The following is a 25,758-nucleotide window of genomic DNA, read 5'->3' on the forward strand; positions in this document are numbered from 1 at the left end:
TGAAAGAGAATCTCGCTCTCTCTCTCTCTCTCTCTCGCTCTCTCTCTCTCTCAAACGTGACATTCTTAATAATTCTGCATTTGTTTAAGGTAAATTGTGCTTTACATCTTCACCAGTCATAACCCTGGATTCAGACAAATACTGTATTTGTTGAATATGAATTAAGCAGTTCAATGGGGTAGCCATTTTGCCACTTAGTAAACAAATACAACACGAGCCCCGGCAACTACCAATCGTTTAATATTTCCCAGTATGCACAGCGCGAAAAATGGAGTCGGCGGCTGTTTCCCGTAGTTGCGAGACCTTGCGAATTTAATATTGAGCCATATATAAGGCGCACTGTGTTATAAGGCGCATGGTCAGCTTTTGAAAAAAAAAAGACTTTTAGGTGCGCCTTATAGTGCGGAAAATACGGTACTCTTAAATTATGCATGTGAGTGTAACCCCTTAATGTTCCTGTGAAATCTGCCTAAAATCACAATATAACATATACCCAAGGTAAATTAAATGTTGGTCCCGAACCATTTCGGTTTTGATCTCTTTTGAAAGGTACCACACTGAAGTTTGGTCCCAAACTGAAATATTCTCTGCAAGTGCTACTAACATTAAGTAAACTAAGTTAGAACTCACAGAAATAGGTTTTATTCTCGCCCGAATTTTTTTGTAATAAAATGCCTGCAGATGAGTATAGCATGGGCATCTTAGCTGGAAAACAGGACGTACCTTGTCAAAGTTGATCACGGACGTAAAAAATTAAACATTATATTAAACACATTTTCTTAATGGTATGGCAAGGCGTTTCTTAAAGTGGCTATTTGGAGACGACTGGTTTACAACACTAAAACCATTGCAACTGGTTATTTTACTTCATCCATTTTTTGGGACACTTTGAAATTATTGTAAACATTTGACTTCTCTTTTCAGAAGTCATTAACTGATTGTGCACAGTTGCGTGTAACAATGGTACGTGAAAAATGAACCACTAGTGGCGATACTCACGTTTATTTTAGGGTCTAATTTGAACACACAGTTTATATCTGCGTATCGTTCTTTTCAAATTTTTCAACAATTGAATCGGTTACAATTGGGTAAAGATTTTTGAAACCGAAGTAGGTCATGTCATTTTTTTTTTCAATAAAGGCTTTAATAGGTTGTCTGAGGCTAAGGACAGTGAAAAAATGCTTGCAATAAGCTGAGTGGTGTAAACCAACAGGTCAGAAGCTAATGGCCATATCGGAAACCATTTGACGATTTATTTTTTATTTAAAGGGTAGTAATAGAGCGAAACGACCTAATGACAACCAGAATCGTCAAACGATGCAGGAATGATTTTAGGCAATTTCTTTTTTAATCTGTCGGCATTATCGTATGCTTTTGAGTAAATATTTTACACGGTTGGATTTACTGGACATTCCTGGATGTAACAAGGCCATATTTGTGAAAATTCATTTAATTTGATGACTGCCAGGTGGTGCCATTGGTGAGTTACATTCTTAAGACTAAACTTTGTTTATCAACACTACCATCACAGGCTCTAATATCAATTAATTTACAGTATTTTCCAAACCATAAGGCCCACTGCATCATAAGACGCACCCCCAAAAAATAGTCTTTGTCATAAATTTTCATATTGCGCACCGGACTAAAAGATGGATGAAATTGAGACTACAGTACGGGCTTCTGTGTGTATGAGTTCATATTAAATCATAAATGCATATGTGCTGCTAAACTTAAATTGCAAAACATTTTATGCAATGGGATTTGAACCCAATTCATAGTGGTGAGAGCGCCTTCCCATTAACACTTGACCACCAGTGGTACAGAAGACATACGAAAAGACACGAGACCCTAACTCATCATCAAGCAAAAAGTATCGGATCAGTATTGTTCGATACTACATTGTTTCTCTTCATTTCGAATAAATCTTTCGCCAGCTGAAGGTCTTGGACTATACCGATGGCTGTGTTTTTGATTTTTGCATTTCGGAGATGGAATATGAGCTTGCTCTGTCCACTCCACGCATCGGCCCGGTATTGCAGTACCTCCGGGAACGGTGCATTCGCAATGATCGCAGCAAGGCTTTAGGGCTAGGACCCTAGCTTGGCCTTTTGGCTGAGAGTAAGTGTCCCGGCTCCTAGGCTTTGTAGCGTATTATGAACTGACCGATAACGGATAATGGATAATGAATAACGAAGATAGATCAATAACCCTTAAAAACCCCAAACCCCACATTGATTAATACTAACACTATCTTTAAAATCTTCATTGCGAAAAGACACGAGACCCTAACTCATCATCAAGCAAAAAGTATCGGATCAGTATTGTTCGATACTACATTGATTAATACTAACACTATCTTTAAAATCTTCATTACCTGTCTGAAGTGCCACATCTAATATTGTTGCATACAATGTTTCACTGCATAGTTATCAATGACAATAAAGACAATTTAATTCAATGTGAAAAATGGTGCCTGATTGCAACACAAAACTGTTTTCTGTGCTGTTGTTGTGATTGCTGTGGTGACGGACCAATTTGTTTTTGTTTGTTAAAGTTCTTTGAGGATTAAAGGTAACTTCAGTGACATGGCCCTTGCCTGGAATGAAAAAGGGGTTAGTTACATAAAGGAAGGACGGCGCAGGTGTGATCATGGAAGCACAGACTGTCATTAGCTTTAGAGAGGCCTTCATTTTAGAATAAAGCTCCAATTGAAAGGGAGAAGGAGAGGTTCCACAAGCGCAATCAAAATGTAAAATCTGGTTTGCTTTCAATTGGAGGCTTGCAGCTTTTTTCTTCAGTTACAGCTTTCAAACCGTATCAGTCTCATTGATCCATTGCACCAACATTGGAGTATTGCCTCAAAGCTTGTATTTCCTTCCACCCTGTCCTTTTTCCTTATTGGCTGTCAGCACCTCGGGGGCCTCGCTATCTTTTCTTGTTCACTTTTTGCCCTCTTTTTCTGCAAGATATCTGTTCACACCAGCTGCTGACTTACTCAAAGGGAAGTAACTTTTGTAAAGCATAGTCAATCAAATGTTCGATTTCCTTGAAATGTTGTGTTTCGAACTGTTGGAAAACTCTTGCCATAGCATAGCGGGAGGGAGCTTTATTTTTGTGTTTTTCTGCACACATTAGGGGTGGGCAAACTTTCTGTGTCAAAGACTGCTTGGGATGAAAAAAATTGGAATAGGAGAAAAAAAGATTGATTGATTTCATACAATTCTACGTTATCTTTTTTCTTCATTGCTGAGGGATCGGATTAAGACTAGTGGTGGTGTCAAACTCATTTTCACCAAGGGCCAGCCACATCAGCATTAATGAAGTGCTTTTAAAAAATTTTCTGTCACGCCCCCTCCTCAGAAGAAGAAATCCTCTCACTCTCCTCAAGAAGTTTGTCTCCTCATGCAGGTTACTTAATATTTCATATTTCATATTCATATTTCATGAGATCTTCTTAATGTACTAAGGCTGCAACAATCCATCACCGTTGTGGTCATAAATTGAGGAAAATAGTCTACAGTGAATTTCATTGTCGCCTGACATGTTTTTCCAACAGAGAGAGAGAGGCATATTTACATGAATATAATCTCTGCTGGTTATCGCGTGCGCGGCACAGTTCTGAGGTCATTAGATCAAACCGAGTTTGCATGTTTGCTTGCGTGGGTTTCCTCCGGGCACTCCGGTTTCCTCCCACATTCCAAAAACATGCATGTTAGGTTAATTGGCCGGTCCAAATTGTCCCTTGAGCGAGCGAATTGTCTGTCCCTGTGTGCCCCGCGATTGGCTGGCAATCAGTTCAGGGTGTCCCCTGCCCACTGCCAGAAGATAGCTGGGATGAGCTCCAGCACCCCCGCGACCCTACTGAGGATAAGCGGTGCAGATAATGGATGGATGGATAATCTCTGCTCGGAGTCACATGCATAATAGCAACTCTGTCTCAACTTAAGAATACGGGAATGGCGGCGTCAACATCAACTACGCGAACCAAAACTTCTAAAGCTTTGGAATATTCTAGCCTGCATAAACAAAACAAAAAGACTCCTTGCAAAGTTTGCAAAACAGACCTTGTGTATCGCAGCAATTTTCTGGTGACACACGAACATTTAAAGACAATGTATGTCATACAGTTGAATGAAACAAAGTCTAACTTGCCTCTGTCTGATTCAAGTAACCTTAAAGCCAATACGGTTTGGACATTTTATATGCATACATTTCGCCCAAAAAAGAGAGCTTGAGCGTTATATCGAACTGTGCCAGAAACATTTATTTGTAATTAAATAAATGTTGAGGAAGAAGACTCAGTTGTTAAAACCGTTTAATTTCAAACCGTTGAGAATTGTAAAGTACCTTTGTTACAGACTTTGCGGTTGTCCGATGAATGTGCCTCACAAAATGCACATAGTATTTCATTTATTTACTGTTCTACTGCTGCTAATGAGACTGTATTTCAGGGGTCGGGAACCTTTTTGACTCAAAGAGCCATAAAAGCAAAAAATAATAATTTTATTTTGGGAAAGAGCCACACCATATATTATGAGACAAATTTACTAAATTGCTAAACCGGCGCCCCAGACAAAAGCTTAGTCTTCAGCACATTTATTTTTGATGATTTGATAAAAATTATGAAAAGAGAATAATGCCAGAGCCCCTGTCCCAAATTCAACAAACAGACCACTTTAAACTTGTCTCTTTCTTGCAATTACTCAAGATCGGTTAAACTCATTTTGACCTTTTTTTCATACATACTGGTTTCAAAACCAGATGCAAGCATTTATTTTGTAAAAACGTCACAACATTCTGAGAATAGGGAGCCTTATGTGCTTACCTTTGGCGAGAGATGGGAGGGAATGCTTGTACTTTTTGCATAGCTCCACCCATCCCTCCCACTCACCCAATCAAATGACTAAGTTCTTTTCCGGTGTTTTGGCGTATTTACAGTTCTGTGGATTCATCATAAAGTATCTGAACACTGAACACCGATTATATAGTGAACTTTTAAATAAAGGATTCTTTAGCGTTGTACAGCCAAAACGAGTTTTTTTTCCCCCTTTTTTTGTGTGACACCTTGACTGTATATTGTAGTGAAAAACGTGCCCTATATATACTGCAAAGTGTTATCATTATATTTAGCTTTTGTTTGGCTTTACGTGTACCTGAATAGGATAGACGACCCCGGTTTTGAACAAGATGGAGAAATTTTGCATGCAATCAAATTGGTCTCTGAGCCACAGATACTCATAGAAAGAGCCATATATGGCTCGCGAGCCATAGGTTCTCGACCCCTGCTGTATTTGGTTTTCGGGGATAAACCATGCTGACATTGTTTTAAATTATTATTTATTTGCCAGTCCCTACAAATGGACAGGGGTTTATACATGGGTCTATGTCTTTATTAATAGACCACTGTGCCTGAATGTATTTTTCACTGTTCCCATTTTTGTGTGTTTTTTTTCATCATTTGCTACACAATTATATTAACTTCATGCTAAGTTTAAGTAAAAATATCTGAATATTCAACTAATCATTTGAAAAGTTGGTGACTAGTTGTTGTCGTCTATTCAAATAGTTATTAGTTGCAGCCATATCATATTCTTCTCTGCATTCCCTCACCAATTCTTGGAGTTGCATTTGATTGATGTCGCCCTCCTTGGCACCTCGCCTGAGACTGTTGCACTTACTCGTATTTTCAACGGTAGTCTTGTTTTTCACAGCTGTCAAAATTATGGTCACAAAACTTTTAACAGCCCCTTAAAATTCTGAGCTGCCTGACACAGGTAACAGTATTTTCTTATTGATGTTTAAAATACAGGGTTTGTACGAGTGCTTGAAATCCTTTAAAATGCTTGAATTTTGATGTTGTGTTTTCAAGGTCAGGCAAATGCTTACATTTTGGGTGAAGATCTTGAAAATGCTTAAAATAGGTTCCATTTGCATGTTTCTTGGCACTGACTTCATAGACCACACAATAAATAAATACACTTTTTCTAAAAAATGTGTGAAAATGGCGCCAACATGCAAGCTCTGGTGATATATGTATGCACTGCCCCCTTACTGGTTGCACCCAAAAAGACAGCACTGTTTAAAAAATCTCCACTTTTGGCTCGGCAGACTTTTAGCTCCCAAATGTTTTCTTAATGATATATTGTTAATAATAATAAAATATGATGCACCGGATTATTTATTTATTAGTAATTATTTATGTTTTGCACTGGATCCATGAAAAACACATAAAATCCATCCATCCATTATCTGCAACGCTTATCGTCAATAGGGTTGCGGGGATGTCGGAGGCAATTCCCAGCTGTCTTCCGGCAGTGGGCAATGTTAGTGGCAGAACACATAAAGAATAAATAGCATACGAATAACCTACTCTTCTCGTCTGCTCCATAGCAGGGGAATGAATAATACTAATAATATTCTGAAAAATAGTCTGTGTAATATACTGCAATAATCTGTGAAGCCCTTTGAGACTCTTCGTGATTTAGGGCTATACAAATAAAAATGACTTGACTTGACTTGACTTAATATTCACCGATCTAAAAAAAAAATGTAAAATACAAAACAATTTCAGCTTTATACATACTAAACAGATTTAGAGTCGAACAACAACACTAAATCCCTGAAAATACAAAACAATAAAATAAAAATTCAAAATATTAACCTCCTTTAGTGTTATAAATGATAAAATTCCCCAAAATAAACAACTATTTACAGTTCTATTTTAACCAATTTAGACACGGATCCTCTGAAAAACACGCAAAAAAATAAAAATAGTGTAAAACAAAAAGCAAATGATCAGCAGTTCCCAAGATTGAAAGATTGAATGTACTCTGTTTTGGAGCATTCAATATCATTAAAATGAGACCAAAATGTGGCTCATTTTCTGCTTTTTGTACAGTACTTTCTTTTTTTATTCGTCTCCCGTATGGAACTCCTTTATTAACCAACACCTATAGAGCTTTTACGTGTTTCTAAGCAAGTGTGTTTGAAGTTGCGTGTGCATTGTTGAAGCAGAATGGCAGAATTCATGTCAGTTTACAGCAGCCTATTGAAACATTATACATTCAAATCATACATAGGAACAGCGCAAAATAGCACATAGTATGTGCCAGCGGTATGATAGTGAGATTTTCTTTAGTCATCAAAGTCAACAACAAAAACAACGTTGGATATCTCCTTTTGAAGATACTAAAAAAATTAAAACTTGAAAAGTGCTTGAATTTGGCCATGAAAAAGGTGTACAAACCCTGAAAGTATTCTAACTACCGATGCATTACAGCTGCAAGCCGCAGTTTGAGTTAATAATTCAGGGCGTTTTGATTAATGTGGCGAGGGCTTTCTTTGTGCACACAAAGCTGACATGAGGAGTGGGTCACGGTGAGCGTGCGGAGACAGCATTCTCGGATTCTTGTGTTTGTCGGAGACTTGACTCAAAGGACTGCAAATCCTGTCAGATGTGAGCAATGGCTTATCCAGTAGCCAAGTTGATGCAGGCTGTTTGTCCTTGTGATATGCTGCTGGTGATTTGTATTCATTCTCAACACAATGGAAGCACCCATCTGTTTATTTTCTCTTGTTTGTCATATCAGGAAAAGTAATCGTCACACTTATATAGCAACAATATGATGTGAACCACAATTATATTGGCATGGATAAGTATCATGTCATGTTACTGCTTATGCATTATTAGTGACGGGCGTGTTACTGAAAAACGGTAATTAGCTACAGTTACTAGTTCCTTTATTCAGTTAACCCCCAGATTACTGACACCCAAAGGTAGCGCATTATTCCACAAGTGACCATCTAGTCACAAATTACTGTATATACTTTCACAGAAGCCAATCCCCTAAAACGACTTAAAAATGGCCACATAATAAAAGACATAAAAAACATGTAAAAGTATACCAATCTTTGGAAGCAATCTTGAGAGCTAGAAAGGGACACGAAGCCGAGACGCTCCATATCTATTTCGTCAGTAGGCTTTGAACTCTCTCTCCATTTCTGTGTACTGTCCAACCTTTTTTTTATCTCCAGACATAGTGTATTGCAATAATACTTTTACATATAAAAAGACCAAAATTCAGCACACCTTTACCATGCATTTTGTGCTTACGTTTGCCGAATGGACATGTTTGTTGTTCCCATATAAGACACGCCCCCTTCCCCACACGCTGCCTACCATTTTCTACTAGTGACACATAACCAAATATGCGCATGTAAGCTGACTCCCTGATTTCATTACTTTATTTTATAGTTGTAAATTCAGCATGGATGCGAGTATATACAGTAGGGAGAACATCTGCATGAGGATGAATTCAGCATCCTCATACTCTGTGCTTGAGACGGCGTCACCTTGACTGTATTCAGTTGTATTTTGGAGGTGCAGTAAATAAAAACAACCAATAGTGATCACCTCCACCTGTTCGAGGGACGTATGTTACAACAAAAGTAATGCGACCTTCATCGGGCTCTACAACTAATAATCTGCATTTATATATATATATAAAACGTAGTAATTCACCAAATAGTAACAACAGTAGACTTACATAATTTTGTTATAATGCGTTAAAGTACTCGTTACTGAGAAAAGTAATGGCCTTCCAGGAACTCGTTCCTTTGTAACATGTTCGTCCTGACACTGTATAGCAACTGTATAATTTTGAAGCACAACTAACTTGGAAAGAATAATTGGCATATTTTGTTCTTGCTACGTGTCACTGATTAATATACTGAATAGGAGAGAAAGCTATTGATAAAATCACATTACTACAAATCATAAACATTTATACTTTTACTCTGTTACTCTCCTGCAGTGATTTTAACAGAAGCATGATGAGTGACGCGTTTGCATTCAGTGCACAGCATTGTCGGAGAGCAACATAATACTTCATGTTCTTTCGCACAAGCCTTTCCCAAACTTTTTAAGTCAAAAGTTGGGAAACACTCAATCCCTGCACAAGTTGAAACTTACACTTTCTTTTCAAACACGATTTTATTTAAACCCGAAAACTGTTTATAATATGTAAACGTTACAACCTCGGCCTTGGTGTGATCAAATATTTAGCATTTTCAAAATTTACATTAATAAGATATACAGTAAATATAAAGTTTGTTTATCATGTCAATCAAAGTATTTAAAAAAAATCTACACTAAGATAATTTAGTGTTCTATATTGGAGGACAATAAAAGATGATACATATTTACTGTTGACAAGCTAATTTATTTTGCTTTGGGTATTTTTTAGTAAACTACATATTTGAAAAAAATATAAATTCTAAAAAATGGGTAGTGTTTGTTTGACAATCAAATAGATGTATTGATAAATCAATTAGTCGTGGCACCTTTTGGGCAAGGCAGCACGGCAGCACAGTGGTTAGCGCGTGGCCGGCACAGTTCTGAGGTCATGGGATCAAATCTTCCTGTGTGGAGTTTGCATGTTCTCCTCATGCTTGCATGGGTTTTCTCCGGGCACTCCGGTTTCCTCCCACATTCCAAAAACATGCATGTCAGGTTAATTGGCCGCTTCAAATTGTCCCTAGCTGTGAATGAGCGATGAGTTGTCTGTCTCTCTGTGCCCTGCGACTGGCTGGCAACCAGTTCAGGGTGTTCCCGGCCCATTGTCTGAAGAGGGCTGGGATGGGCTCCGGCACCCTCGCGACCCTACTGAGGGTAAGCGGTGCAGATAATGGATGGATGGACCTTTTGGGCAAAGATTAAAAGACTAAATAATTAATAATAGTATTTGACAGTCACAATAGATTGCTTCTGCAAATTTAAATTCTAGGCAAATTCTCGTGCTATTTTAAGTCTATGAAATATGTTTTGGTTCAGAAAGAGGGACAGACTTGTGATTAGAAAAATATGTAATGCAATAACGTACCAATTTCGGTCTCCATTTCGTGCTTACTGTCCACAATCTACTAATACTTCTTTTCAGCAGTCTTATCTCCCAACTCACATAATTTACCTACTATTACGATACTTTCTTGCATTAACTTGAGTGATTAAAATCGATACACTATACATATGAATTTGGGACAAAAACGTTTCTCTGCATGCAAAAAGCTAAAATAGACATCTGTGTTTCCCATAGAATCCTCTGAGAGCCTGGTGGTTAGAAAGTCTAGATTTTTCCGGGAGTATGGTCCCCCGGGAGAAAACATTTTCAATTCAAACGAACTGATCGGGTGCATTTTCAGAGCAAATCTAATCTGATCTAATCTAATCTATGATGAATGTGTGCCCTTGTAAACTATTAAACGTTAAGGTACTAAGGAAATCAACTCCAGACGCAGCTTGAAAGGTGACTGTTTAAAATAAACATCATACTGTTGGTTCTTGGAGAAAGTATGAGCGGCATTTCTTTACGAAGGAATCTCCCCGAATGGATTACCACTATAGCGGGAACCTTTTGGTTTCCTCTTTCTAGTAACTTAACCATTTTACCAGTCGATTTTTCCCAGTGTCCCTTGGGTTTTCTTTTTCTTTTTTCTTGTTGATTACATGTATTAATAAATCGTTTTGTGTTCTATTCCTCTGCGTAGTTCCTTGTTTACATCTCTTTCTCGATTAATAGCAAAATTCCAAGATAACTCAATTTAAGATTTAAATAATTTCTAGCGAGGTTCTGCTCCTTCAGAAAAAATAGAAAAATCTCGAAACTAAACTTTACAGTGAAACACTAGCGACCTCTAGAGGCGATTTCTTTAACTGATCTTACGAAGGAATAATTATTTTTGGCACTAGATATATCAAATTAAAGCAAGACCTTTACAATTACCTTGATTATTTAAAAACACAGTGAACTTTTACCTCATTTAAACTTTCACATGATTTACACCTAGAAACCTTAGGTCAGGTAACACAGAATCTGTAAAAAAAACTCACTGCACAACAAAATTAAAGTAAAAATATTTACTTTCTAGTGCAATAACAAATGAAGTGTTGAACAATAATATAGTTTTTACCTTTTTACACAACACATTTAAAGTAGAATATAAAATTCGACTTCTTCTGCCACTGTTAGACAATGTTTTCTGCTTTGTAGCCATCAATATAATTAAAATGAAACCAAATTTGGATCCCATTCCTGCTTTGCCTTTTTTTTTGCATACTGTACCTTATTTTTCTCCCACATCTTGAACTCTAGGCTGACAGTGTAAAAAGCAGGCAGAAACAGAGATGATGCCACTCAGTCAGTCACGCCTTCCATAGAGAGAGAAAAAAGGGTAGGCCGATAGAGAGACAGAGAAAGCATCTCGAAGGGAGCTTAATTTCGCAGACACATGGAGCCGTTTAGTTCGCTGATCATTTATATAATATAAAAATACAATATTTATTTTGAATAACTTTGCATTTATAAATAATTAAAAAGATTATTATATTTTGTATAAATACAAGTATATGAGGCTCTGGCGAGAAATAAACCCTTTCTTGATAAATAAACAAGTAAGATAAAAAAGCGCACATGTAAATTGCAGATATATTTGTGCATCTGCAAATTGCACCCACCACACCAGATTTTCTCTTCTAGTAGAACTGGGAAAAAATGACCTTAAAAGTGCTTAAAAAGTGCTTGGATTTGGGCACTAAAATGGTGTACAAAGCTTGAGGTGGGTGCGGGATTTGAAAAAGTTACTCTCTGACACCATCTCCTGGCTTAAAGTCATGAGGGTAGCCTAATGCAGTATGTTCATGATTTGCATGCAAGAACATGCATTTCTTAGACATGCTTGGATAAACGCTTCTTTTTTCATCTTTTTGGGGTTTGGGTTGGCCTTAGGAATTTACTAAAAGCAGGTCTTTTCTTACTTACACTGTTTTTGTGCTTTACTGACAAATATTACATGAAACATAAACCTGCAGGGAGGAGCATTACTTCTATCTCCAACACTGCCTCCCTACATCTTTCCTCAGACTTAATGTGTTCCGCCCCGGACCAGTCTGATAAGCAGATAGGCTCAATGAAAAAAAAAAAAGTTTTGTACGGGTGCTTGAAATCCTTGAAAATGGATAGATGGCAGAAATAGCGCAGCGCATGCTTATTTCAGGGTCTACTTTGAATACACAGCGTATATATGCGTGTTGTTTTGTTCAGATTTAGTTGGCTAACCAATGTGTTAATCATCATCACGGCTCCATGTGTCTGCCCTCTTTCGTCCAGTATGTGAACTGCAAGACCAGGGGAAATAGGACTATTGACCTTCTGTATGCGAATATAAAAAATGCATACAGCGCTAAACCACTGCCTGCCCTTGGAAAAGGAGACCACAACCTCATTCTGCTTAAACCACAGTACAAACCAAAAGTGAGGAGGCTACCAACAACCACACGCTCATTTAGAAAATGGTCCACCGAGGCAGAGCAGGCTCTGAGAGACTGCTTTGGATGTATGGACTGGGATGTCCTGCTAGGGTCCAGCAGTGGGGACATTGAGGAGATGGCAAACTGCATTACTGACTACATTAAGTTCTGCATGGACAATGTTGTTCCTATAAAGCAGGGGTCGGGAACCTTTTTGACTCAGAGAGCCATAAAAGCACAATTTTTGGAAATGTGTTTCAGTGAGAGCCATATAATATATTTTAAGACTGAATTCAATTAAATGTGAGCATAACAAGCGTCTTAATTTATTATTTTAAATAATGATGTTATAATACTCACCATTAATGCGTCTTCTGGTGCTGCATGGATTTGCTGATGGTTTTGTAGTCTGGTTGGTACTTGGTGAGTTAAAGCTTCATGCAGGCATTGACGCCTTCATCCATTAAATGTGATCGTAGGTTGGACTTGATGTTTTTGAAATGTGAAAATGACTGCTCACATGAATACGTCGATCCAAACATTGTCAATACACCAATACTCACACGCCTCAGTGTGTGGTATGTGACTGGAAGCGCGTTCCAAGCTTTGAGAATCAGCTCGTCTTTGGATTGAAGTTTGTCCAGTTCTGTCCTCATGTGCTTGCTCGCCAACTCTGCTTTCTGTCGTGCAATTCTTTCCAATTCTTCATTCAGTGATTTGAACTTGCTCATCCTCATCTCTGAGGCCTTCAGGTCAGCCACTTCTGCTTCAAAATCTACCAGGGAGACATCAGGAATGCAACTCAGGTCGGCTGTGTTCAGTGAACACTCGTTTGGATGGGTGGTGAACTTAATAAGACCACAGTGCTCACGAAATTCTCCAAAGTGCGCTTTGAACGACTGGAGGAGACCGGATGTGAAGCCAGCTAGCTGGTGGAGATGTTTTGAGTGGACTCACTTGTTGTGTATGCCTCTGTAAACTCTGTTTTTCGAAATGTAGTAAGCGACCTGTTTCAAAATCCTTGATCAAGAGCTCCAGCTTGTTTTCAAAAGCAAACACAACGTGTTGAAGGAATAACACTGTATTTCCAACGCCTTGCACTTTAACATTGAGCTGGTTTAGATGTTCGGTAATATCGACGAGATAATAAAACTTGAGGAGCCACTCAGTTTTCGCTACCTCAGGATGCTCGTTGCCTTTCGTTTCAAGAAAAATCCGTATTTCGTTGAGGCAAGCCGTAAAACGGCTGAGCACCTTTCCTCTTGAAAACCAGCGCACATTGCTCTGCAAAAGCAGACCGTGCAAAGGGGGCATGGCGTGTGTCGAAGTGCCGCTTAACATTCGACTGTTTCATCGATGCAATTTTGTCATAGCAAATTAGGCATACCTCTTCACAAAGGCAAATTCTTCGGGCTGTTCGTCCTGAAATGTACGATATTCATCATCTTTTTTTCGTTTCGCCATCTTCTCCGTCGAAAAGTTAGCTTTGAGCTAATGACCAACGGCCAAGTGCCAATGGACGCAAAAGGGGGCGTGTACCTGTGCCCCCCAGTAACGGCCAACATCGGGTATTATCATCCAATTAAAATAGACAATCGCTCGTGCAACTGCAACTCTGCACAAGACATGATCAATAGAAAATCGATGGATGCATTTAAGCAAACGATAATTTTTTTAAACCCAAATCTGCGAGCCAGATTTGCGAGCCATATGTTATCATCAAAAGAGCCATATCTGGCTCGCGAGCCATAGGTTCCCGACCCCTGCTATAAAGACTGTACGCTGCTATGCCAACAACAAGCCCTGGATCACGAGTGACATCAAGTGCCTTCTGAACCAAAAGAAGAGGGCCTTTAAAAATGGTGATCATCAGGAGCTAAAACGAGTACAGAAGGAGCTCAAAGTCCAGCTCCGGAAAAGGAAGGAGCAGTACAGGAGGAAGTTGGAGAAAAAGCTGCAGAACAACAACATGAAGGAGGTGTGGGAAGGGATGAAAACAATTACTGGCTGCAGCACCAAGCAGGGTGTGGCTGTGGATATAGATGTGGGGCGAGTCAACCAGTTGAACAACTTTTTCAACAGGTTTGACCACTCCGCCTCATCCTCACCCCTGAGTAATGCAGCTGTCCTTCCCCCTCCCCCTCTGGACACTAGCATGGAAGACATCCCCCCACTAAAAATAACTTCAGCCCAGGTGTGTGGAGAGCTGAGAAGGCTACGAACCAGCAAGGCAGCTGGTCCGGATGGAGTATCCCCCGACTGCTGAAAGCCTGTGCGTCTGAGCTGGGAGACCCTCTACAGCGCATCTTCAACCTGAGCCCTGAACAGGGGAGGGTCCCTCAGCTGTGGAAAACATCCTGCATCATCCCAGTCCCAAAGAAATCAAGACCTGAGGAACTCAACGACTTCAGGCCGGTCGCCCTGACATCACATGTGATGAAGACCATGGAGCGGCTGCTGCTGCACCACCTGAGGCTACAGGTCCGTCACGCCATCGACCCACTGCAATTTGCTTACCAGGAGAAGGTGGGAGTGGAGGATGCTATAGTATACATGTTACACCGATCCCTCTCTCACCTGGATAGGGCGAAGGGGGCTGTGAGGATTACATTTTTGGACTTCTCCAGTGCCTTCAATACCATACAGCCTCTGCTACTGAGTAGGAAACTGACAGAGATGGGAGTTAGCTCACACCTTGTAGAATGGATTACTGACTACCTGACAGGCAGACCCCAGTATGTGAAACAGGGGGGCTGTACATCGGACACTGTGGTTAGCAGCACAGGATCTCCGCAGGGGACCGTTCTCTCTCCGTTCCTATTCACTCTATATACTTCGGACTTTAAGTACAACTCTGAGTCCTGCCATGTGCAAAAGTTTGCCGACGACACTGCGATCGTGGGATGTATCAGAAACGGGCAGGAGGAGGAGTACAGGAAATTGATTCAGGACTTTGTCCGATGGAGCGACGCAAACCACCTGCACCTAAACACCACCAAGACCAGAGAGACTTCAGGAGAACCAGAACTCACCCGGTTCCTGTAACCATCAAGGGAGAATGTGTAGAATTTGTCCAGACCTACAAATACCTGGGTGTGCAGCTGGACAACAAACTGGACTGGACTGCCAACACAGAAGCTCTATGTAGGAAAGGGCAAAGCCGACTTTACTTCCTCAGAAGGCTGGCCTCCTTCAACATCTGCAAAAAGCTCCTGAAAATATTCTATGAGACAGTAGTGGCAAGCGCCCTCTTCTATGCGGCAGCGTGTTGGGGAGGCAGCGTCAAGAAGGATGCCTCTCGTCTCAATAAACTGGCTAGGAAAGCGAGCTCTGTTGTGGGCAAAGAGCTGGACAGCCTAACAACAGTAGCTGAGAGACAAGTACTGAAAAAGCTGAGGTCAATCATGGACAATCCATCGCATCCACTACACAGCATTATCTCCAGACAGAAGAGCAGTTTCAGCGACAGACTGCTGTCACTGTCTTGTACTACGGACAGACTGAAGAGATCTTTTCTTCCTCATGCCATGAGGCTCTTTAACTCCACCCGGCAGAGTAAAGGCCCACATTAAACCACACCACCTACATTGGATATTACCGAATCTTACTGCAATATGTATTCTGTGTAGCACTATTTAGTTACTCTATATAACACGCTATAGTGGGCATTTGCACGTCACACTGGGTATTTGTATATTGTATTCTTTTGGCTTTATTATTGTACTGTTCTCAGCTCAGGGATGCTGCTGGAAATATGAATTTCCCTTAGGGGATGAATAAAGTATCTATCTATCTATCTATCTATCTATTTGATTTGGTTACTACTGACTTAAACTAATCTAGGCTTAAGGAGGCGATTTCCACTGATCAATACAGGCCCTTATAGGCTAATTCGGGCTGCGGATCGTGAAAAAAAGTCTGTCCTACGATGCAGAAATGCTTTCAGGCAGGTATATATATTTTTTTTAAATCTCACGGCATAATGATGTATTTTGGAGTAAATATTTTACATGGTTGGATTCCACACTGCTGAAAACAGCGTCAGGTGTGCCTAGGAGGACACGCTTACAAAGGAATTCTGCAGCCAAAGTAACGCTTTGCTTCTGATCGTCAGTAACAGTAACAGCGTTGTCTCATCTCATCTCATTAGCCGTACCGCTTATCCTCATTAGGGTCGCGGGGGGGCTGGAGCCCATCCCAGCCATCTCCGGGCAGTGGGCAGGGGACACCCTGAACTGGTTGCCAGCCAATCGCAGGGCACACGGGGACAGACAACTCATTCGCTCATTCACACCTAGGGACAATTTGGACCGGCCAATTCACCTGAAATGCATGTTTTTGGAACGTGGGTATAGGTGGAAAAAAAACGATTACACCGCTACTGAAAAAAAAAAACACCGTTGTTCCCGACACTGCTGGTGACATCATAGACATGTGAATTTCCCTTCAGGGATGAATAAAGTATCTATCTATCTATCTATCTATCTATCTATTTGTTTATCAAAAGTCATGTGTTAAGGGATAAATATTATTATTAAATATTATGCCTGGGCAATATGGCTTATAAATAGCATCTCCATTTTAGAAGTCAAACTGGATGGTTACGATTTTAATTGATGTTAAACAATAAACCCCAAGAATACATTCCATTATCTAAAAAAAAAAATACAACCTATGCAAAATGTTCTGGTTTTAAATCAGTTTCAATGGGTTGCGAACAGTCCACATACACCTCATCATAATTTGTGACTAATTTGCTTAATTGCCACAATTAATTGGTCATTACTCTCTTGTTCGATAATAAGCACCAGCTTTTAGTTATTACAATTAAACTCTTGATTTTTTTAAAAAAATACCCTTTGCAGCAAGGTGATTGACAATCATGTCAGCCCCACTAGCCAAGACTCATCTTATGTCAAATAAATACAATTACCCCACATATGACTATTTGATAAAAAAACGCGTTTAAATGATGCATGTGTTAAGTTCTGCAGGTGGACCCTCGAGAGGAAATGCAGGAACACAGCTAGGGGTGCTCAAAATAAGGATGGTGTTTAAGAAAAATAAGAACAAAGTAACAAACAAACAAGTGGTCAAAAACAAATGACATGACCAAACAAAATCAATATCCAAACGAAGACTGAAATGAAAATGGAGATGCAAGGAACTAGGTAACAAACAAGGGGTCGCTAAAATACTAGCTTTTGCTGTGCTTTACAATTGGTTTTGGGTGGACCTATTGTGTTTCTGCCCTGCTGTATACACCAGCCTGTCACAGCCACTGACCCAGACAGACGCACATGCACGCGCACACACAGCACTCCACAAACTGTCCCACTTTCCCATGATTCGTACAGGGGCTTGAACGCATTGAAAAGGCTTTAATTTGAATGTGTTTTGTAGTTTTGAAAAGTTTTTCAAACACATGCTTCTAAAATAGGATTGTGTCTACGGTTAGAAACTAAGGATTAGGCTCCTTATGAGGGTGTCAAACTGAATTAAGGGTTCTAAAATAGGGTTGGGACTAGAGTTAGGTGTAGGTTTAGGGTTAGGAACTCAATTTTGAGCTCTTGTTAGTTTTCTCAACTGAATGTAGTGTTTCAAAATGGGTTTGGAGCTAGGGTTATGGTTTGGAACGGGGTTACAGCTGAGATTAAGTGTAGAGATATGATTAGAAGCTAGGGTTTGGGGTGCAAAATAGGGTTTTAAACCAAATTTAGGGTTACGAAATAAGGTTGGGGCTAGAGTAAGGGTTTGAAACGAAGGTTTAGGCTCTCGTTCCATTTATTGGTACTAGAAAATTTGGAATATGGCCAAGAAAAATATGTACAAACTGTTTGTGGTTGATTGCTGCTGAACACAATGCACCAACAGAGTATCATAACCGCGCTCAATTAACCTATGACAACAAATGGGTTAATCACAGTTAAATATATTACGTCTTTACAGCACAAGTTGCATGGAATGCACAATATGCATTCTGAAACTGACTTTTAATTACCTCATGAGGCTTTAAAATAATGCCAAATTTTGTCAAACGTGCCTCCGCCTTCAACTTTAATTTTGTCTCCTCCAGCTGAAGACGATGGCCTCTGGGAGAACGGACTTTCCTACGAGTGCCGCACGCTTCTGTTTAAAGCTATCCACAACCTGCTGGACCGGTGCCTCATGAATCGGAGCTTTGTGCGCATCGGCAAGTGGTTTGTCAAGCCTTATGAGAAGGATGAGAAGCTTATCAACGAGAGGTTAGTGTCACATGCTGCACTTTTAATTAGCAGCGTTTGTACGGGAGCTTGACATTCTTAAAAGTGCTTGTATTTTAATTTTGTGTTTTTTTAGGTCAGAAAAATGCTTTCATTTTGGGTGAAGTTCTTGAAAATATTTGAAATTGTTGCCATTGCCATGTTTTTTGGCAGTCTCACTGAAGTCCACGCAATGAAGAATTTTTTTTTAAAGTGCGTGAAATGACCCCGAAATGTGGCTTGTCATTATGGCGATTTCATGTGAACCGTCACCGCCCCCTACTGATCGCACCCAAAAGGACAGCTCTTTTTAGTAAACCGGCTTTTTGGGTTTGACTCTCTGAGAGGAAATCGGGTTTGAGCTCCATGTTAGTGTTCTACATTCATTGTAAGCTCAATAATAAAACATTATGCACCAAAGTATTTAGTAATTAGTAATTTCATATGTTCTGCGGGGGTTCCCTGAAAAACACATGAAATATAAAGTAAAATATTCACAGATCTACAAAAGAATGTGTAGAATACATTACAATTTTAGCTTTTTATACACTGGACAGATTTAAAGTCGAATAACGACACAGAATCGCTGAAAATGCAATAAAATAAAATAAGAACAAAAGCATTAACTCTTCAGTGCGCTACCGGCTTCCCCCTATGGAGTTTGCATGTTCTGCGTGGGTTTCCTCAGGGCACTCCGGTTTCTTCCCACATTCCAAAGACATGCATGGCAGGTCAATTGTCAACTCCAAATTGTCCTTCGGTATGAATGAGTGTGTCAATGGTTGTATGTCTCCGTGTGCCCTGTATCTGGTTGGCAACCAGTTCAGGGTGTCCCCTGCCCACTGCTTGAAATGCCGGGGATGGGCGCCAGCACAGTGTGACCATAGTGAGTATAAGTGGTGCAGAAAATAGTTTGATGGACGGAACTTTTCAGCGCTACAAATGAATGATAAAATGCAAAAAAAAAAAATCCTTTTCCAATTCTTTTTAAGCCTATTTAGATTTTTCCTGCTGAATGTTTTTTTTAATAATATCGTTTACTGTTTCTCTTTGTTGCACTTCAAGTGTAAAATAAATCTGTTGCTGGTTGGGTGCAATGAATATGACAAGCTTCTAAAACACCTGTCTGTTCTTTTCTATTCAACTGACTCGAATACTGCTAAAAAAAATATCAAGTTCTTTGACATACAATTTCTTTTTAATGTAACAGAAGTATTTACTTTCCCTGGTAACTAGTTACTTTTACTATAGAGTAACTCATTTGCCAACTCTTTTACTTTTTGGAAGAAGTAGTGAGTGACTATAACAAATTTTTAAAGTAACGTGCCCAACGATGGGTACGACACAAGGTTAACAGTTTCATCGCCTTTGTTTACTCATGTTGGTTGATAAATAGCACTTTCGCTTTTAATCCAAACTTACAGTTATATTTTCTTTCACTGCTACAAATCCATAGTCCAATCAAGTTCTTTTTTTATTAAACATTTATTCTGTTGATCAATGGTATACAGATTTAACTATTGTTCGAGGCAGTCAGTATCAATCATGTGTGCACATTATGCTGCTTGCCTACAGGTTGTTTGTGGTGCAATAATGCATTATTAAAAGCAATAGCTCTATAGGGTAAAGGAAAGGATTATGGCTGGATCAGGCTGCTTAGAACATTATTGTTACTGTAAAAGGTTTTGGCACCAATGCTAATCAAATGGGTCATCTTGGGAGACAAACAAATAATGCGCTGTTTTGATGTGAGGAAGAGATTCCTTTGTTGCTTCCGTCTTAAGAATGTTGACATATTTCTAGGAAGATAAAAAAAAAAACCTTAATATCGCAAAATGTGATTATTTGTACCCATAATTATCTTAATTAATCAGAGGCAACAAATTATTGTTAAAAATTGTTTTGTACACTAGAATTAAGGGATTTTTTGTCAGTTGGTTTATTTTTTGCGTTTACAGTTTATGAATAAATAATTGAGGCAAAAAGCAATAACAAAACAATATACACATAGATACCTGACTAAATAAGCAAATAATAAAAAAATAGGCAAATGAATAATTAGATATGTTAAACAAATATAAATATAAATCACTGTAGTCCGCAGTTCCTTAAGCATGTGTTTTTAAATCAGTGTGCTGTGAAACCTTATTTAGTATTTCTTAAAAGATTTATAATGATCTGAACTAGCTTATTGATAAGGCATCAATCATATCAAACAATGTTGCCCATAAAAGCTAGGTATTTTATTGAGGTAAATGTGTTGAATCATGTCGAGGACTTTTTGTTTTTGTTTTTTGAAAATCGGCTATTGAGCACATCTCGACGGCAAGTAACTACGACATGTAAGATTTTTTTAAGGTTTTGTTATATGCGCAGCAATGAAAGACTAGCCCCAGCCAAGAGTAGAAAAAACAAGTCTTCCGCTTTTTATCCACTCTGCAACACACTCCCTCACTCTCTTCATCTCTCACTCGCACCCTTCCCTCCACCCACTTCTGCTGTCTTAGAACAGACTGGACAGGTTATAAATAGTGGTGCAACCACCCTGAATTTTCTTTTTTGACGGAGATGTGATTTCTTTATGCGTTTCCGGTACAGTGGAGTTTGAGACTTTTTTTTGGGTGTTTTGCTTTTACAGTCATATACAGCAGGGGTCGGGAACCTTTTTGACCCCAGAGAGCTATAAAAGCAAAACATTTTTATGCTTTATTTTATTTTTAATTTTTTTTTAAGAGAGCCACACTATACATTTTAAGACATAATTCTACAAAACCGCTAATCCCCCTCTTCAGCGAAAAGCTTATTCTTCAGCGCATTTTATTTCACTGTGTGACATTTGATGTTATGATCAAATATATGAAATAAAAATACTGCTAGAGCCTGTGTGCCATATGAATTGGTTGGTTGGTATGTTAGATACCTTAACCATTAGTGTCATAGGGGCACCATCTCCTGTCGTGTGGCTTGGGCAAGTAGAGCTTGGTGGCGCCCATCACTCTCCAGTGCAACATAAGTTTCCACAAGTTATTTAACCGGGGACTTTTTGTGTGCTAGGCGAATTTGCACTACTTGAAATTAGTCTCCCTTCTGCTGTTATTTAGGAGTAGTAAGGCTCATTTTGTCATAGTTAATTGTTTCAAGGTGTGAGCAAAGTTCTTTTGTAAAAATGTCATAAAGTTCTGCAAACAGGATCCCATTGTAGTTATCGTTGGCGCACACGGCACATGGCGAGAGGCAGATGGGAATGCTTGTGCTCTGTGCATTGGTCTGCCCATCCCTATCGCTCAACCAATCAAATTGCTCTAGGTGCTCTACTGGCGTTTTGTCATATGTATAGTTCTGTGGATTTTCATCATGAGGTGTCTCAACAGTGAACATGGATTATTGAATGAGCTTCCATATGAAAGATTCCTTCGTGTTATACAGCCAAAACAAGGTTTTGACACAAGGAAACAAGGTTGACACCCTGACTTCCAACTGTAGTCAAAAATGTGCCCTATATATACTGGACAGTACCACTGACATTCTCAAAGTTGTTTTTGGCTTTGCAATGCTCTCAAATGAAATGACACTGATTATATGTGCATGGTATCATCGTACTCATGAAAATAGCCATATATGGCTTGTGTTACATATATATATACAGTGTTCTCGTTTGCCAGCGTCCCTGCGTCCTAGACGCATCATTTCGTGCGTCCCAGGGACGCAACGTTTTTGCCACCAAATTGTCATTAGCCGATTACTTTTTCTTTTCTTTTTTTAACAAAGAGTTACCGCACTCCAAACTGTTCGTCGGGCAGATCCGCCATCAGCCATTGTTGTTTTGGTCTCGCGCCGATCCCGGCAAACGAGATCTCGTTGCTTCGAGATGACTTCATTGTTTTGGTGGTTGTCGAGTGAAAGAGAAGTATGCCTCCGTAAAAACAGTTGGTATAAGGTTCAAATCAACAAAAAAATTGGTAATTTCTTCAGTGTCGGTAATAAGTCGAAACATGATACAGAAAGTGGTAACAACGGCAATAATTCCGGCACGAAAAAACTGCGGAGAAATTTTTCTGAAGACCGCGAAGGCAAGGAAAACACAATTCGACAAAAGATAAACAAAAGAATCCTCTTAGCAAGAAAAGGACTTTACTGCCAAAATTGACTTAATTATGTTCCGGGTTCGATATGAAGAGGATGATAATGGATTGGACCTTGAGAAGGCATTAAAACTGTGGCGGGACAGCAAACCACAAAGAATACATGAACTGAAAAATTTGAAGTGATAACTGCTTTGTATTACCAATTAACTGTGATGATTAAAACTGCAAGTATATATAAATATTTCAGCAAGATTATTTTGTATAGTGTACAACATTGTGAACTGAAAAATCTAAAGTGATAACTGCCTTGTATTACCAATTAACTGTGATGATTATAACTGAATAAGAATATAGATTAATATAATTATTTCATCAATAATATTTTGTATAATGTACAATATTGTTGTGAACTGAAAAATCTTGAAGTGATAACTGATTTGTTTTACCAATAAACTGTGATGATTAAAACTGAATGAATATATAGATTTATATTCTATATTTGTTGCCGATTTACAATTTCAACCTCGAGAACACAAATTTTTGGGGACCCATAGATCTCTGTTGGGACCCATAGATTTTTGAGCATGCGACTCCCTGGGACCCATCACTTTTCAGAGGTAAAATGAACACTGTATATATATATATATTTACATATATATATATATATATGTAAATATATATATATACATATTTACACTGTATATAAGTTCCCGACCCCTGCTTTTTAGCATTTTCTGACCATGTTTTTTTGTGTCCTTGTTCAAAGAGCCAAATGTTAACCAGATGTAAACCAATTAATGATTTCGGTTTAATATACCTTTCCCTACCCTAGAAAGTAAAAATAGACTAAAAGAATTGGGTTGGGCACGTCGGTTGCCATCTGTTGAGAGAAAATGCTGAAAAGACACCCCAAAACGACACACACACATTTCCACACCTCCCCGTTAATCATCCAAAGTCTCCAGTTGGTAGCGGCTGGAGCCAGCTGACAGTGTTCATAACCTCAACCCAAGTGCTCAGCTTGTGTTGAAATGCTTACATCATCACCTACACAACACCAGACTCTTTATCCACTTGGATACTGTATACATACTTCATTTATATTACTACCTGACTACTTAAATAGAAAATTTTGTTTTACTGTCTATATCCAGTAAATGCACTAATCATGTTTAGGGGCAACTAACTGCATACCGGACAAAAATGACTATTACTTGTGAAAAGACGCTGGAGGATGTTTTGCAAATGGGAAAATACATAACCATGTAAATTCATTCTATTATGAGGTTGAGAGGTCATAAAGAGCAAATCTTTTTTTATGATATTCAAGTACAGAAGCAGTTATGTTTTCACAAATTGAAAATGTAAATGTAAGAATAAATAGTAGTTAATTGCAGCCCTAGACAATATACATGGCAAAATAAATACAGTTATCGACAACAAAATATCTTACAAAATAAATGACAGAACTTATAGATATATGAGTAGATTGCAATTATGTCATACATTTAGGGAATTACGTATTTTTTACGTGTTCATTTATTTTTATGTCCTATATTTGTCAATATTTATTAATTTATATCTTTAGTTGTACATATGGCAGGATCAGTCTTCCTTAGTGCAGTGTCTCCAGGTAGTACACCAAGGTTGTTTCAGCAATGCTGTGAGCAGGACCGGCTTTGGGAAATCGCAGGAAAGAAAAAGCGTGAGAGTGATGGAGAGTGACTGAGAGAGGGAACGGACAAGGGAGAGCTCAACTTGGTTGTCATGGCAGCAGAGAATTGCACCCTGGGATTGCGTGTTTCCAAGGTGAAACGAGATGCTTGCGCTCTATTGGCCAAAGCCGACTTATCATCCGCTTCTAATTGGCCGTGTTTCTGAAAACTAGTACAGCGTTACATCTTTGGACGTCTCAATTCGATCTGGGAAAAGAGAGATCGGTTTGTCTGCTTTGTGTTTAAAGCTGCAGTACCAATTTTTACCGAGCAGCACTGTGATCATATGAGTGTTCAATTTTAGCTTGTAGAATGAGTTTGAGCTAATGTGTTTTTTACTGAGTCATGTAACTTGATGTGTAACAGCCAATCGAGCTTGCGGTACCCGTGTAACTGTTGTGTCTTTTTGGCATTATTGTCTCCAGTGTTGGGTAGGTGTTTGTGTGTGCGTATGTCATAGTCCACTGAGGTAGGCAGAAGCGGCAGGCAGCACTCTTGTTAAGTAGGACAGTGCGGGATAAAGGGCCACTGCCTCCAGTCTGGGGCTAAAGCGCTAAATTTATCCCCTTCATGCTCCAAGCATAAGACAAACACATGGGGAGACAGGCATACAAGTGTGTGTCAACAACCAGCATGCAATGTATGAGTGAGGCCAACAAGAGCAAAAAATAATGTGCGAAACAATTGCAACACACCCAGAGAAAAAAAGAGTCAAGTATTGTCACTCCTGGCTGGTTCCAGTAATTCATTAGTTGATCAAGAAACAGGAACATATTACTTGCTCCTCTGTCACGTTTTGGAATTTCTGTAGACGATTAATTGTCACACCAATAATCGTAATTGACGAATATATTGTCACAAAACAAAAATCCCATCTTCATTATATGCTACTATAATAATATCAGCTTCATATTACATTCACTCTACACCCTAATGAAGAAGGGCAATGTCATGGACAAGAAATCAAGTGAAGAAATAATCAAGAAATCGTTAATAACATTTGCTTCCTTTATTAAAAAAATGCAACAGTGCATGATTTCAGTCTGTTGGGTTAAAACCCTTTTAGGAATAATGCGCAGGTGATGTAACAAGTCGTAAGGTCTATTTTGATTTAACTTTTCAGTATAAAGTGCAAAATTAAACAAAGAGGTCCACAGATGGAAAAAAAATACTCTTTTCAACACATACACTACTAAGTAAACATACAGTTTCTTATAGAAACTGTAAAAAAAAACAATTGCGCAGCTTAAGCTCTGTTAAGATGACATCAACCTGGATTTGAACTTGTAAACTTATATTTGTTTTGCCTGGTTGGCCGTACAGCTTATCAAATTTCTACAGCATGTCTGAATGCTAGTTTGTCAACCGTATTGAACGGCAGCATTTCAGGAACAATGCACCGCATAATCCAA

The 25,758-nt window shown here is 39.0% G+C and overlaps 1 protein-coding gene and 1 pseudogene across 1 annotated transcript in view; both read left to right on the plus strand.

Moving 5' to 3' along the window:
• Positions 1-25,758, plus strand: part of med13a (mediator complex subunit 13a) — a 166,748-nt gene that overhangs the window by 46,279 nt on the left and 94,711 nt on the right. The window contains exon 3 of the mRNA XM_088320935.1: positions 18,381-18,549. Within this exon, the coding sequence (XP_088177061.1) occupies positions 18,381-18,549 (169 nt within the window). The remainder of the gene's footprint in view (positions 1-18,380; positions 18,550-25,758) is intronic.
• On the plus strand, positions 1,899-2,064 carry LOC148349613 (U2 spliceosomal RNA; annotated as a pseudogene).

This window comes from Urocampus carinirostris, chromosome 17 (genome assembly GCF_059441175.1).
Source record: "Urocampus carinirostris isolate Australia breed hairy pipefish chromosome 17, RoL_Ucar_1.0, whole genome shotgun sequence".
Taxonomy (NCBI): domain Eukaryota; kingdom Metazoa; phylum Chordata; class Actinopteri; order Syngnathiformes; family Syngnathidae; genus Urocampus; species Urocampus carinirostris.